The 14,849-nt window shown below is 43.8% G+C and overlaps 1 protein-coding gene across 4 annotated transcripts in view; it reads right to left on the reverse strand.

Moving 5' to 3' along the window:
- The window catches only part of DYRK4 (dual specificity tyrosine phosphorylation regulated kinase 4), a 47,067-nt gene that overhangs the window by 8,734 nt on the left and 23,484 nt on the right, over positions 1 to 14,849 (reverse strand). For 3 of the 4 annotated variants that reach the window (XM_070453149.1, XM_070453148.1, XM_020869783.2), the window contains 6 exons: positions 13,522 to 13,685; positions 11,553 to 11,689; positions 10,711 to 10,851; positions 8,575 to 8,713; positions 5,598 to 5,679; positions 1,109 to 1,281 (listed from right to left, as the gene is read on the reverse strand). In XM_070453149.1, the coding sequence (XP_070309250.1) occupies positions 1,109 to 1,281; positions 5,598 to 5,679; positions 8,575 to 8,713; positions 10,711 to 10,851; positions 11,553 to 11,689; positions 13,522 to 13,685 (836 nt within the window). Of the gene's footprint in view, positions 1 to 1,108; positions 1,282 to 3,865; positions 5,007 to 5,597; positions 5,680 to 8,574; positions 8,714 to 10,710; positions 10,852 to 11,552; positions 11,690 to 13,521; positions 13,686 to 14,849 lie in introns of those variants that run through there. The other variant, XM_020869786.2, reaches the window with a different exon arrangement.

A 14,849-nucleotide genomic window follows, 5' to 3' on the forward strand; every position in this document is an offset into this window, starting at 1 on the left:
GAGAAAGAGTAGCAGCTTGCAGGTTTACTGATTTCCAGGGTGGTGTTCATCCCACCGTGGTTATCATCATAGCACTAATACCTAAAGCATTTGAATACTCTATTATTAGTTTCAAGCACAAGATGAATCTCTTAATTCTCAAAGCTATATGTGTCTCTCCAACCATCTTTAATAAAATCTAGAAAATACAAATTTGGGATGGATGGATAGATAAACAGGTAGACGTAAGAAATTAGCTATACCTTTGTTCACAGTCAAAATATCATTGGGAAAATCCTAAAATGTGAAATTTCCACTTTAGGGGATTACTTTTTCCTGTGCTATCTAACTTGGCTTCATAGTGAAAAGAAAAATAAAGTTAGTCACTCAGTTGCATCTGAATCTTTGCAGCCCCATAGACTGTAGCCCACCAGGTTCTTCTGTTGTCTAATTTGGCTTCATAACAAGATGCCTTTAAGTAAGAGAATAGCAGGCATAATACATGCTTATATGAGAGTCTTGGTAAAACCTTTTCACTGGGAGATATTCTTCCCAGAAAGTTAAGACTATAACTAATGACTGAATAGTATATAGATTTGTTGGGTGTTGTGTCAGTCTGGTTTTTAGATTCTTTTGAATATATGGGAAAGTTGTTTAGTTGCTAAGTTGTGTCCAACTCTTTTGTGACCCCATGGACTGTAGTCCACCAGGCTCCTCTGTGCATGGGATCCTCCATGCAAAGAATACTGGAGTGGGTTGCTATTTCTTCCTCCAGGGGATCTTCCTGATCCAGGGATCAAACCTGCATTTCCTGTATCTCCTGTATTGGCAGGAGGAATTTTTTTTTTTTTTTACTACTTAGCCACCTGGAAAGCCTGGAAAGCCTGCTATAACAGTCTTATTTTAAACATCATGATATGCTGGAACTTACATCCTTTGAAACTAGTTAAATTTCTGATAAAAATGCTAGATGTCAACTCAAACGTGTACATAATTTCAAAACATCCAGCCCTCCCCTGCTAACAGATGCCAGCCATGGCTCTACAGCGAGCCAGATGCCACCTGGCTTCTGAGAACAGAAGTTACCAGCCCCGAGGGTGTCGGCTGGAAGGCAGCCGGGCCCCCTCACCTCCATGATGCAGGCCAGCTGCTCCACCTCGTTCTCCCCGGGGAACAGTGGGTAGCCCGTGTACAGCTCGGCCATGATGCAGCCCAGGCTCCACATGTCAATGGCCATGTTGTATGGATGGCCCAGGATCACCTCTGGGGATCGGTAGAACCGGCTCTGGACATAGGTGTAGACTGCGGGGGAGAGAAGAGAGACCTCACATGGAAGCCTCCTCCCAGAGCACACTGCGCCATGTATCTGCAGCACTTACAACTCATCTACTCTCGTTCAGTCTCTCAGTCCTGCAACACATGGATCGCAGCAACCAGGCTCCCTGTCCTTCACCATCTCCTGGAGTCTGCCCAAACTCATGGCCACTGAGTCGGTGATGCCATCCAACCATCTCATCCTCTGTCATCCCCTTCTCTTGTGTCTTCAACCTTTCCCAGCATCAGAATCTTTTTCAGTGAGTCAGCTCTTCAAATCAGGTGGTCAAAGTATTTGAGCATCAGTTTCAGCATCAGTCTTTCCATTGAATATTCAGGGTTGATTTACTTTAGGATTGACTGGTTTGATCTCACTGTGATCCAAGGGACTCTCAAGAGTCTTCTCCAGCACCACAGTGCGAAAGCATGACTTATGAGTCTATCCCACATCTGTCTCATCACATCATCACAGCAGCCTGATTATCATGAGGGGTTGTTATCCTCAAGTTGTTGACAAAGAGCTCTAAAGAAGGCATTGTCCTAAGGAAGCAAATTTGTCAGGCAAGCTTTTTAAATGATCTCTTGTTGGAGTACAGTTGCTTTACAGTGTTGGGATGGTTTCTGCTGCATGCCAAAGTGGAGCAGCTATGATGTTGTTGTTGTTCAGCCACCCAGTCATGTCCAACTCTTTGAGACCCCATGGACTGCAGCATGCCAGGCCTCTCTGTCCCTCACCATCTCCTGAAGTTTGCCCAACTTTATGTCCATATGAATCAGCTATGCGTATACATATACCCCCTCTTGTTTGGATTTCCATACCATGTAGGACACCACAGAGCTCTGAGAAGAGTTCCCTGTGCCATACAGTAGGTTCTCGCCAGTTATCTGTTTCACATCTAGTATCGATAGTTTATATGTGTCAATCCCAAACTCCCAATTCATCCCCCCGCCTTCCCCCTTACAGAGTGAAGTAACTCAGAAAGAGACAAAGAAGTATTGTGTATTAACGTGTATATGTGGAATCTAGAAAAATGGGATGGGTGACCTTATTCGCAAAGTAGAAACAGAGACACAGATGTAGAAGACAAACATGGATACCAAAACGAGCTTTTAAAAAAGAAAGTATGCGGCAAGTGTAAAGCTACGTTTTCGAACTGTTTGATTAGTCTGGGGAAGACATGCTCTGAAAATATTGCAATTTGGCAAGGGAAGAGGTGTATGACAACTGAAAAAGTAGCATGCAAAATGCATAATTTTAACATGCATATTCAATATATAGTATGTGCACTGTGTTGTATAATGTAAACTATAGAAAGAAAAGCTTAACAAAATCTCAGCAGAGGAGGACATATGAAAGGTAGTACTGTAGGCAGCCTAGATTTTATAGTTGACAAGACTCAGACAAAGGGATGGGACACTACAGTTATCTTGCAAATGCTGTTAATTGGATACCTGGGTGGGGGCAGGGCAGGGCTTTTGTAGTCACTTCACTGTGTGTGTGTGTGTGTGTGTGTTCTGGCACATGAGATCTTAGTTCCCTGACCAGGGAACAAACCCAGCCCCCTACAGGCAGGTTCTTAACCTCTGGACCACGGAGGAAGTCCAGTCACTTCTCTATTGTTTGAATTGGTTACAGTAAGGATGTAATAATTTTTTTAATTTAAAACAAAGTGAAGATCTAACAAAAATGACTTTTAGACCCTGTCTGCTTCCAAAATGGACTTGAAGCACTTTGCAATCGAAGTACAAATAGACGGGAAAGTGGAGGGGAGGGGTGAGGGTGGGGATGAATGAACTAGCTGAAGGGGATCAAGAAGTACAAATTTAAGTCTGAAAAGTTCTAAAATAAATAAGCCACAGGATGTAATATACAGCATATAGAATACAATCAATAATATTGCAATAACTTTTATGGGGACAGATGGTTATTAGACTTCTCATGGTGATCATTTCGTATACCTAGGCAAAAGTCAAATCAGTATGTTGTACACCTGAATCTAACTTATACAGAAGGCCAACTATACCTCAATGAAAAGTCAATAAGAGAAAAAAGTTAAATCTAATGTATACTCACATGATGCTTACATGTGTCAGGCACTGTTCCAAGTGATTTACATGCATTAACTGTTTGAATCCTTATAACTACCCTACAACAGTTATAGTTTTATTTTAGTTGTTTACAATTGGAGTATAATTCTTTTATAACACTGTGTTAGTTTCTGCTGTACAGCGTGAATCAGCCACGTGTATACATATATACCCTCCCTCTTGAACCTCTCTCACTCACCTCCCCCGCCCCACTCCTCCAGGTCATCACAGAGCACTGGCCTGGGCTCCCTATGCTATGCAGAAGCTTCCCACCAGCTGTCTATTTCACACATAATAGCGTACATATGTCAGTGATGCTCTCCCAATTCGTCCCACCCTCTCCTTCCCCCTGCTGTGTCCACAAGTTTGCCCTCTGCACCTACATCTATATTCCTGCCCTGCAAACAGGTTCATCACTACTGTTTTTCTAGATTCCATGTTTCTGGGTTATTATATGATATTTGTTTTTCTCTTTCTGACTTACTTCTCTCTGTATGACAGGCTCTGGGTCCGTCCACATCACTACAAATGACTCGATTTCGTTCTCTTTATATGGCTGAGTAATATTCCATTGTATACAGGTACCTCATCTTCTTATCCACTCCTCTGTCGGTGGACTATTAGGTTGAAGCAGGTACTATTATCATACCCATTTTAAAATGAGGAAACTGAGGCATACAGAGATTCAATAAATTCCCAAGGTCACTCAACAGCAAGTGGCAGAGCTGGGATTTGGACTCAAACAGTTCTAATTGAGCATCCATTCTCTCTACTGTTTTGTGGTTAAAGTAAAGATCAAGGGAAGTCAGAAAACATAAAAGTGGGGAAAAAACACCTGGAAACCAAGGGTAAGATCATTACAAACTCAGTTCTGAGCATCTTGGCAGCCAAGATAAATCTTAAGTAATGGGTTACAGAGAGTTCATCTCCAAGGAGGGTGAGCATATTCTTTCTTTCTGGGAAGAATAATGTTTTCTAGCTGGAATTTGTTATGGCTTCCATATGTAAACAATAAAGGACTTGCATCTCCAAAAATGGTTTTGGAGAATATTTGGAAACATCCATTTAATAGTCTTTCCTTTGGCTTCAGGGGACTTCCTCTGACTCGCCCTGCCCCATGAAGGCTAGTTCCACAGCCCCTCTTTCATGTGCCTTAGCTCAGTCCATATATATACTTCTCATCCTTATACACATCACATTATCTTTTTATCTTCCTGTCTCCTCCACTGGGCAGGAAGCCTGCGGAGGACAGGAAATGCTCATTTTTGGTTCCTGATACCCTGGAGGAGGGCATGGCAAGCTGCTCCAGTATTCTTGGATGAGAAATCCCTATGGACAGAGAAGCCTGGCGGGCTACAGTCCATGGGGTCACACAGAGGTGGACACGACTGAGGAGACAGCACACATACCACATGCCCTAGACAGTGACTGACACCCAAGAGATACTCAGCAGACGTTTGTGGAATGGATGTGCTCTTGACATCAACAAACCTGGCAAAAGCCAAAGGAAAAGACTCTTGAATCAAGTTCAGTGATAGCTGTAGAAATGAATTGGCCCAAAAGTTCGTTCAGGTTTTCAGTAAGATGTTATGGAAAAACAAGAAAGAACTTTTTGGCCAATTCAATACTCTAGGGCAGCTTTCTAGATTCTAGCTTGAAATATATATATATATATACATATATATGTATATATATTTGTTTTTATGACTATATACACATATATATAATAACATATATATATTATTATATATATATATTATTTTATATATATATATATATAACCTGGAGAATCTAGGGCCATGAACCCCAAACTTTAGAATGTCTGTGTTTTCTAAAGTACAGCCTCCCAGGTACTGTCCCAGAAATTTCGGTTTGGGACAGCTGGGGTCAGCCTTCAGAAGCTGTTAGTTTTCAGAGGCCCGGTGCTCTCTGGACCCCAAAGATAACTTGGATAAAGGTCTTCGGATAATTCCAGAGTCACAGAGTATGAAAGCAGCAAAGCAGCCGTACCGTATTTGAACCACCCTTCGCATTTTACAGATGAAGAAACTTAGGCTCAGAGACGTGAACCAGCTTGGTTCAAAGTCAAACCAGCAACTGTGATGGCTGAGCCCAGAGGAGGACCCAGGTGGCGACCACGTGTGGGAACTGTTGGTTTCAGGAAAGGAAAGAATCGCAATGGGGAAATTGGGACAAAGGGACTGGCCTGGCCCTACCTTTCTGGTGTTCATAACAGCTTGATCCAAAGTCAATGACTTTAACAGAGACTTGGCCTTTCTGGCACAACACTATATTCTCCTAGAGGGAAGACAGACACAGGTCAAGCTTTAACAATGTTGGCCGAGGCACGCTATTTACCTAACTGTCCACCAATCTCTGGAACCTCCTTCAGGGGGACTCCCCCCACATCTCCAAAACCGCACCCACCCCCCACCCCCGTCTCCTCCTCTGATTTCTGCTTCCAGGGCTGCATCTCTTGTCTGGCCCAAGTATTTGCTGCTCTGCAGCATTTCTTTTGCATCAATACTGACTCTTGACTGACATAAACGCTGTGACTCCTGAAGATGGTGAGTTTATTTTTATCTCCTTGTACCTGTTTCTATGCCTTGCTTGCATAAGGCCTTGGAAATATCACTGACCGGGACTTCCCTGGTGGTCCAGTGGTTATGAATCTGCCTGCCAGTGCAGGGGACACAGGTTTAACCCCTGATACGGGAAGATTCTGCATGCCGCACAGCAATTAAACCCACACACCACAACTACGAGCCCGTGCTCCATGCTTCACAACAAGAGCAGTCACTGCAATGAGAAGCCTGCGCTCACCACAACTAGAGAAAGCCTGTGCAGCAATGAAGACCCAGTGCAGCCAAAAATAATCAATTAATTAAAAGCGAAAGAAGAAAGATCATTGCCTGAATCGATGCTTCCATTAAGTGCCCCAGCAACATACTGGTATGACAATCAAGGACCGAAACAGAAACAAAAAAATCCCCCATGGTGATTTGATTGGAGTTGGGACCGTTGGGCTGACTTTGCAGAAATTGTGAAGCCAGGTGTTCCAGCAGAATCCTGGATGAGAAGGCAGAGCTCTGGGCTCTCCTCTCAGAGTATGAGAGTGGCCCACCTGGGGCTGGAAGGTTAGAGTCCTAATCATATTTCCAGGGATCTCAATATCAGATGAATCAAGGGATCGGATGCATGAGGTCGTCACAGCTCACTGATACTAACCACTAAGTCCACAGGAATAACTGCCTGATTCTTGAATCCACACTCACCAAACTCTCCTGCTTGTATGTCTACTTTTCTATTGAGCATGTATATTCCTGTCCACTTAATCTACTTCTCAAGCAAATCGATTCGCTCATATTTCAGCTACCACCTATCCTGTGGGTTCCTTGCTGAGAGTCAGTCCCCTAAGCCCAAAGACCACGGTCCCTTTGGAGGTGCAAAGCTGAGGATTAGGAACTTGGATGTGGAGAATAAATTAGTGTACCACTCTCCTTGTGTGGCTCTACCAGTCAGCCCCAAGAGAACATCTCTATCTTGACAATCCTTAATTAATAGAAGTATCCCAGATCTGGCTCAGTAATAAAGAATCTACCTACCAAGCCAGAGACTCGGGTTCAATCCCTGGGTCAGGAAGATCCCCCGGAGCAGGAAATGGCAACCCACTCTAGTATTTTTGCCTGGAGAATCCCATGGACAGAGGAGCCAGGTGGCCTACAGTCCATGGGGTCACAATAGAGTCGGATATGACTGAGCAACTGAGCATGCATCCCAGATCCAGCCAATGAGTTATAGCATTTGTAAGCAATGTGAGCCTTTAATTTGGGGGCGAGGAGACAGGGAAGAGGAAACATTGAGGCACACGCCCGTGAACTGTTCTGAAACCAGCTCCCGACCCCAGACCTTCATACCCTTGAACCTCTTCCCGAGTGACCCCTCTGTGTTCCTTACAATGGCAATCATTGACTCTCTTTTTTAAAAGAATTGTTTGATGTAGACCATTTTTGAAGTCTTCATTAAATTTGTTACAATTTTGCTTGTTTTATGTTTTGGTTTTTTGCCCCCTCGGCATGTGGGATCCTACCTCCACAACCAGGGATCGAACCCACAGCCTCTGCATTAGCAGGTGAAGTCTTAACCACTGGAGCACCATGGAAGTCCTTTATTAACTCTTTCCAACAAGCAATTGTTAACTGCCCACCATTACTTCCCTGGTGGCTCAGATGGTAAGGAGTCTGCCCGCAAAGCAGGAGACCCGAGTTTGATCCCTGGGTTGGGAAGATCCCCTGGAGGAGGAAACGGCTGCCCACTCTAGCATTCTTGCCTGAAAAGTCCCATGGATAGAGGAGCCTAGCAATCTACAGTTCATGGGGTCGCAAAGAGTCGGACACAACTGAGCAACTTCACTTTCACTTTCATCATTACTATTGCCAGGGACCATGTTAGGTCCTCAGAATATATTGGAGAGAAGACCTGGTTTCTGACCTTGACCTTGAAGAAACTTGCAGTCCAGCAGGGGATATGGATAAAGAAACAATTCCAACACAAAGTAATCAGTGCAGTGACAGAGCTAATATAGAACAGGAGTCAGACATGTGGGGGGTGGGGGGCATCAATATGGAGTAAAAGAAGTCTTTGGAGATTTCCTGTATCCTAGGACCAACTTGGAGTGGGCTTCCCAGGTGGCGCTAGTGATAAAGAATCCATCTGCTAATGCAGGAGACCCAGGAGATGTGGGTTTGATCCCTGGGTGGATAAGATCCCCTGGAGAAGGAAATAGCAACCCACTGCAGTATTCTCGCCTGGAGAATCCAATGGACAGAGGAGCCTGGCGGGCTACAGTCCATGGGATCACAAACAGTCGGACATGACTGAGCACACACAGCACCAACTCAGAGGACAGGGTGGATTTAGGACATCTGCCTCCCTGCTTGACACACATCTCCAAGTACCCCGGCCCCCCAGGGCTCAGTCATGCAGGTCCCGTCTGCCTTGATGACACCACATCTCTCTTCTATGTCCCAGTACCCCTGTCTTGTCCTTGCTGCATCTCACGTGGTTTACACAACCTGCAAGCCCTTAGCCTCCACCCTGGAACCCTGCCCAGTTGCCACTGGGGAAGGGTACCAGGCAAACCCTTTCTGAGGGTGGAAACCAGCTCCCCGACAGGACACAGGCTGCACTCACGGGCTTGAGGTCACAGTGAATGATCTTCTCCATGTAGAGCATCTGCAAACACTTCAGGACAGAGAGGGTGAAGCGCCGAATGATGGTGAGACTGAAGCCTTGGAAACTGTTGTTCTTCATCAACTCATACAAGTTGATTCTGGGACAGAGAGAGAGAAAGTGACGTGAAGCAGCGTAGGAGGTATATGATGGTGAGTCTGAACCTGCAACATCAATTCCTTATCACCTGGTTGCCCTCTGGCAGTGGCAAGACCCAGACTAGGAGGTGGGGCTTTAGTGTCCTATAAACTTGACTTTTCCATTGACTAACGGTAGATTCAGGGTGACATTCAAACATGCTGGCCTCTTGGATGTTTGTTTTTTTACATGCAGGATCCTTTAATCACTTCGCTACACACGTGTGTGTTAAGAGGTTAGTATATCAAACTTCTGATATATTCACGGTTCTTCAGCCCCTTGAGAGGGATCCAGGGAGCCCTCCAGTTACTCAACCGAGTGACCAACTCCGCCCACACAGAATAAATGTCTAAAGATGGCAGCTTCCTGATAGATGAGGGCACAAGGGAGTGGGTGGGCAGGGGCTGAGGGAGGAGCCCTGCCCATCTCAGTGAGCCCGCCTGCCCGGTCCCCACTCTCGCCCTCGGGAAGGCTGAGGGCGGGCTCCTGCCGGATGAAATGAATATAGAATCCCTATATATAAGGAATCATAGACATATACACACATATATGAGAATCCTGAGTGTGTGAATGTATATACACATACATACAGGAATCTTATCACTCTCTCTATATAGAGAGAATATATATAGAATCCTATATATATATATGGAATATATACAGAATCCTATATATATATAGAATATATACAGAATCCTATATATATATAGAATATATACAGAATCCTATATATATAGTATACAGAATCCTATGTATATATATGGAATATATACAGAATCCTATGTATATATAGAATATATACAGAATCCTATGTATATATAGAATATATATAGAATCCTATATATATAGAATATATAGAATATATATAGAATCCTATGTATATATAGAATATATACAGAATCCTATGTATATACAGAATATATATAGAATCCTATATATATAGAATATATATAGAATCCTATATAGAATATATAGAATATATACAGAATCCTATGTATATACAGAATCCTATGTATATATAGAATATACATAGAATCCTATATATATAGAATATATATAGAATCCTATATAGAATATATAGAATATATACAGAATCCTATGTATATATAGAATATATATAGAATCCTATATACATAGAATATATATAGAATCCTATATAGAATATATATAGAATCCTATATATATATAGAATATATATAGAATCCTATATATATATAGAATTCTATATATATATAGAATATATATAGAATCCTATATAGAATATATAATATAGAATATATATAGAATCCTATATATATATATATAATATATATAGAATCCTATATATATATAATATATATAGAATCCTATATGTATATAGAATATACATAGAATCCTATATATAGAGAGAATGCATATAGAATCCTATATATATATAGAATATATATAGAATCCTATATATATAGAGAGAATACATATAGAATCCTATATATATATAGAGAATACATATAGAATCCTATATATATAGACTATATATTGAATGCTATAGAATTCTGCTATATTAAGTGAAATACACTGACTTATAAATATTGAAAGCTAATATAAAGCATTTTAACCAGAAAAGCTTAAGTGTGAGTTGCCAGTTCATGGTTTCTTAGTTGCTAAGTCTTGTCTGACTCTTTGCAACCCCATGGACCGTAAGTAGCCCGCCAGGATCCTCTGTCCATGGGATTCTTCAGGCAAGAATACTGGAGTGGGTTGCCATGCCCTTCTGCAGGGGATTTTCCCCACCCAGGGATTGAACTTGCATCTCCACACCTTCTGCACTGCAGAATGATTCTTTACCCCTAAACCACCAGGGAAGCTCCCCCATTAAATAGTCACATACAGACAAACCTAGTGCTCTGACCTTTAAGGCTCCCTTTCATCACTTATGCAACTTATCAACACAAAGTGAATTAAAGAGAGGAAGCAGCTGACCCCAGGAGTTCAAAGGTGATGCAGAGGTGATTGCGGAAGTAGAAGAAGTCCTTCATGTGCACCACATTGTAGGTGTTGTCTTTGTCCTTCCGTCTGAGAGCTTCTAGGATCTTCAGCTCCACCAGGGCCTGGTGGTGAAATCTGGAGAGGTTGGGAAGCGGTGGGGAGGGTGGGGGTGGGGACAGAAGATGTGGTGTTGCATCAGCTACAGCAGGTGGCCCCCTTCTCAGTCCTCCCATCACCCCCACAGGACAGGATGTGCTAAACACTCTAGACTCTGGCCTCCTCTCTGCACCATCATGGAATCGAACAGGTGGAGAGGGAAAGAAAAGGAAAAGCAGAGACAGGAAGGGTTGGCATCAAGGAGCGGCTGATGTCACACAGAGTGAAGTAAGCCAGAAAGAGAAAAACAAGTATCGTATATTAACACATATATATGCAATCTAGAAAAATTATACTGATGAACCCATTTGCAGGGCAGCGATAGAGACGCAGACGTACAGTACAGACTTGTGGATACAGCGGGGGAAGGAGAAGGTGGGACGAATTGAGACAGTAGCATTGAAACATACGCTACCATATGTAAAACAGAGAGCTAGTGGGAAGTTTCTGTATAACAGAAGGAGCTCAACCTGGTGCTCTGTGACAACCTAGCGGGGTGGGATAGGGGGGCAGTGGGAGGGAGTTGCAAGAGGGAGGGGACATATGTATACATATGGGCAATTCATGTTGCTGTATCACAGAAACCTACACATCATTAATTAAAAATAAACTTGAAAAAAAGAAGGGGCCAGAGTCATGTGGCCCTTCCTGCACAGCTGATGCCTTCCACCAAGCCACACCTCTTCTTGTTCCTGATGATTTTCAAGGCCACCAATTCATTGTTTTTATGATCCAAGCACTTGGCCACCTGTCCAAAGGACCCTTTTCCAATCATCTCCAGAACCTCATAGCGGTAGGCGATGTGGTCGTGTAGGACCTGCAGAAGTCAAGTAGGGGTGAGGGAGGAAACCATGGTTTCCAGGTCACTTGGCGTTTGTGCATTTTTTGTACATGTCATCAGCGTGGCGGTGTCATGACTATTCACTTGCATGTCATCATTCACATTGATTGTGTTGGCTTGAGGCCAAGGGCCAGGTCCTATTCATTTCTGATAGCTCCCTCTGTATTTCAGGAGTCCAGCAGGTGCCCAAGCATACAATAGACTCCCAGTAAATAGGTGTTCCATGAACACTTGCTGACAAAATAAATGTGGAAGTATAGCTGTGTTGGGGATGTAGCTATGTGCATTGCATACTGTGCATTTGCTGAAACACAAAGAGGATGGAGATTCTGAGCATACAGAAAGCACACATCCCTCCTCTGCCCCCTGGTGCTCTAAGATTTGAGATGGAGGAACTGGGTTGCAGTGCATTAACATCTCTGGGGAACTTCCCAGAGACTCTAGACCCTGGTGAGAGGGAGATGAGAGGAAGGAGAAGTTGACAGCCTCTGGCTGAACTGGAGGTAAGGTTTAGAGCAGAGGTTCTTAACCAATGGCCCATGAATACCCCCCGCCCTTGAAATTTTGTATATGTGCAGTCTCTTCTGGGATAATGATTTTATAACTTTTATCAGATTTCCAAAGGGATCCTTGACCTAAAAATGTTGAGAACCAGGGCTCTAGACCAGTAGTCCCCAACCTTTCTGGCACCAGGAATCGGTTTCATGGAAGACAGTTTTCCACAGACCGAGGCAGGGGGGGAGATGGTTTGGGGATGATTCAAGTGCGTTACATTTATTGTGCACTTTACTTCTATTATTATTACATCAGCTCCACCTCAGATCATCAGGCATTAATTAGATCCTGGAGGTTGGGGACCCCTGCTCTAGACAGAAGATGTGTGCCAGAAACTAAATCCTTGCTTCTCAAGGTCTGATCCAAGGACCAGCACGTGGGCATCCCCCGGGAGGTTTTTAGAAAGGTCTCAGGCCCCACCCCAGACCTGCTGGCTAAGAATCTTCATTGGTAACGAGACTCCCAGGTGATCTGTGCACACCAGAAAGCTTGGGAAACACAGCCCTGAATTCAATTAAGAGAATCCACTTCTTTTATAAAGTCATCAGAGATCAATTGTGTCTCCTAATCTAAGAGGAAGTGTCCAGAGGAGGAATTTTCCAACAGCCTGAAGGGCTAGCGGACTAAACATTACCCATCTGGACATCCTCAAGGTAGAGAGGAACACCTTGTAGCCTCCAGACGCCCCCTGCAGACTGGGGAAGAGGCCGCACCCTGGACACAGAAGACAGGGAAGAGGAGTCTCTGGGACTCACCTTTAGGAAGCTGAAGGGAGCACTGTGCACGAGGGGACAGTGGGAAAACGTTTTTTGTCTGTTTGCAGGAAATGACCTCTCTTATAAAATAGAAAAACGTGCCGCATGGAGTTGTATGGAGGAAACAAAAAAAGGGAATCTTAGAAAGATTGCATCTTAGTCCAAAGTCTGGTCTTTCCAATGGGTCCAGGCGGCACTGGAGAGGAACCTGGGAGAGGGAGGGTTCATCCAGGATGCAAACCTGTCACCTCTAATACTCTTGAAAATCAATATTCTGTGAACAGAGTGCTTTGTGTACTAATTGTATGTGTTTCCCCATTTTAATACCGAGTATTTCTTTGATTTAGCACCAAACAGAATCCTTCAGGACGCCCAGAGATCCAGATACATCGGCACCAAATGCTATAATATACTCCACGCTCTCTACCCTTCCAGACTATCTCTTGTCCCAAAGCCCCAAACCCCAAAGCCAGTTTCCACAATCCCCTGCCCCATCACCTTCATGTAGGAGCCATGTTCATCATCGAAACTTGTCTTGCTGAATTTTTCCGGAGCCATGTGGAGCTTCTCGGCTTCCAGACCCAGGAACCACAGCTCTGTGTAGCCCAGGATCTCACTTTGCTCATAAGAAGACAGCTGCTTCTTAAAAAACTTTAGGGCCTCTGTGTGAAAAATACTGCAGATGTTAGTTAAGGTGTGGTGATGTGAGGATGTACCCAGGTATAGACCAGAGCATCCTTTCCTATTCATGAGCCAGGTGGCTCTTTCCTCAACAAGGTGGCTAAGAACCTCATGAAGGACCGTACATCCTGGATCTCACAGGATCCAAGTGGAACAAGGATGGGTGTGTCAAAGTGTGGTACTGATTTCAACCAACCAGGAGGAAAACACACCAGAAGTGTGGGGAGGGGGATTTCCTTGGTGGTCCAGCAGTTAAGACATTGCCTTCCAGTGCTGGGGGTGCAGGTTCTATCCCTGATCAGGCAGCTAAGTTCCCACATGCCTCACGGCCAAAATACCCCAGAACATAAAACAGAAGCAATATTGTCACACATTCAATAAAGACTTACACAAATAAGGAAGCCAAGGGGAGATTTAGTCCCCAAAGAGCTATGGGTGCAGCAGCTTGGGTAGAGCATTTCAGGAGTCAGCATAGTGTCAACAGAAGTGTATAGTTAAGGCAGAAATCACCCAAGTTCATCTGGCATTGGGCTACGCCAAGTCTATCCTGAGAGAGTTCGCAAACTACGATGCCCTCTAAGGAGCAGGCAGGTGGCATAAATCCGACTTTCAAGTCCAGGAGGTCTTCCCGCTCAAATCTGCAGAAAGCCAGGAGGTCTCAGCCTGGCAAGGGATGTGTGTTGTGTATTGTCTGCTATACTGGCCACATTGCCATTGCATCAGGGGCTGGTATCTGGTCCGGGGCAGGCGGGGTGGGATTCAAGCTTTAAGAGAGATGGTGAGGGACTTCCTGGCATGCTTCCACTGCAGGGGGGGACGGGGTTCAATCCCTGGTCACAGAATTCAGATTCCATACGCCAACTGATCCCAAAGCAGATATTAGGTAAAACTAACAACAGCTGAAGTATCAACTACAATGATACAAAGCAATACAAACTTACAGCCACTTGGAAACAAACTCTCTCTCCTAAATCTTGGATCAAGAAAAATCAAATGTGTAATTATAGAATGTTCGGAAGAAAAAAATATATGAATATTTCATATTAAAACAAAGCAATCTGGTGGCATTAAATTGTGTCATATTAAAAAAGAGAGAGAGAGAAACAGTGTTAAGAGCAGGTGAACCAGGACGAGGGATGAAGTGG

The sequence above is a fragment of the Odocoileus virginianus genome, chromosome 23 (assembly GCF_023699985.2).
Source record: "Odocoileus virginianus isolate 20LAN1187 ecotype Illinois chromosome 23, Ovbor_1.2, whole genome shotgun sequence".
In the NCBI taxonomy this organism is placed as follows: Eukaryota; Metazoa; Chordata; class Mammalia; order Artiodactyla; family Cervidae; genus Odocoileus; species Odocoileus virginianus.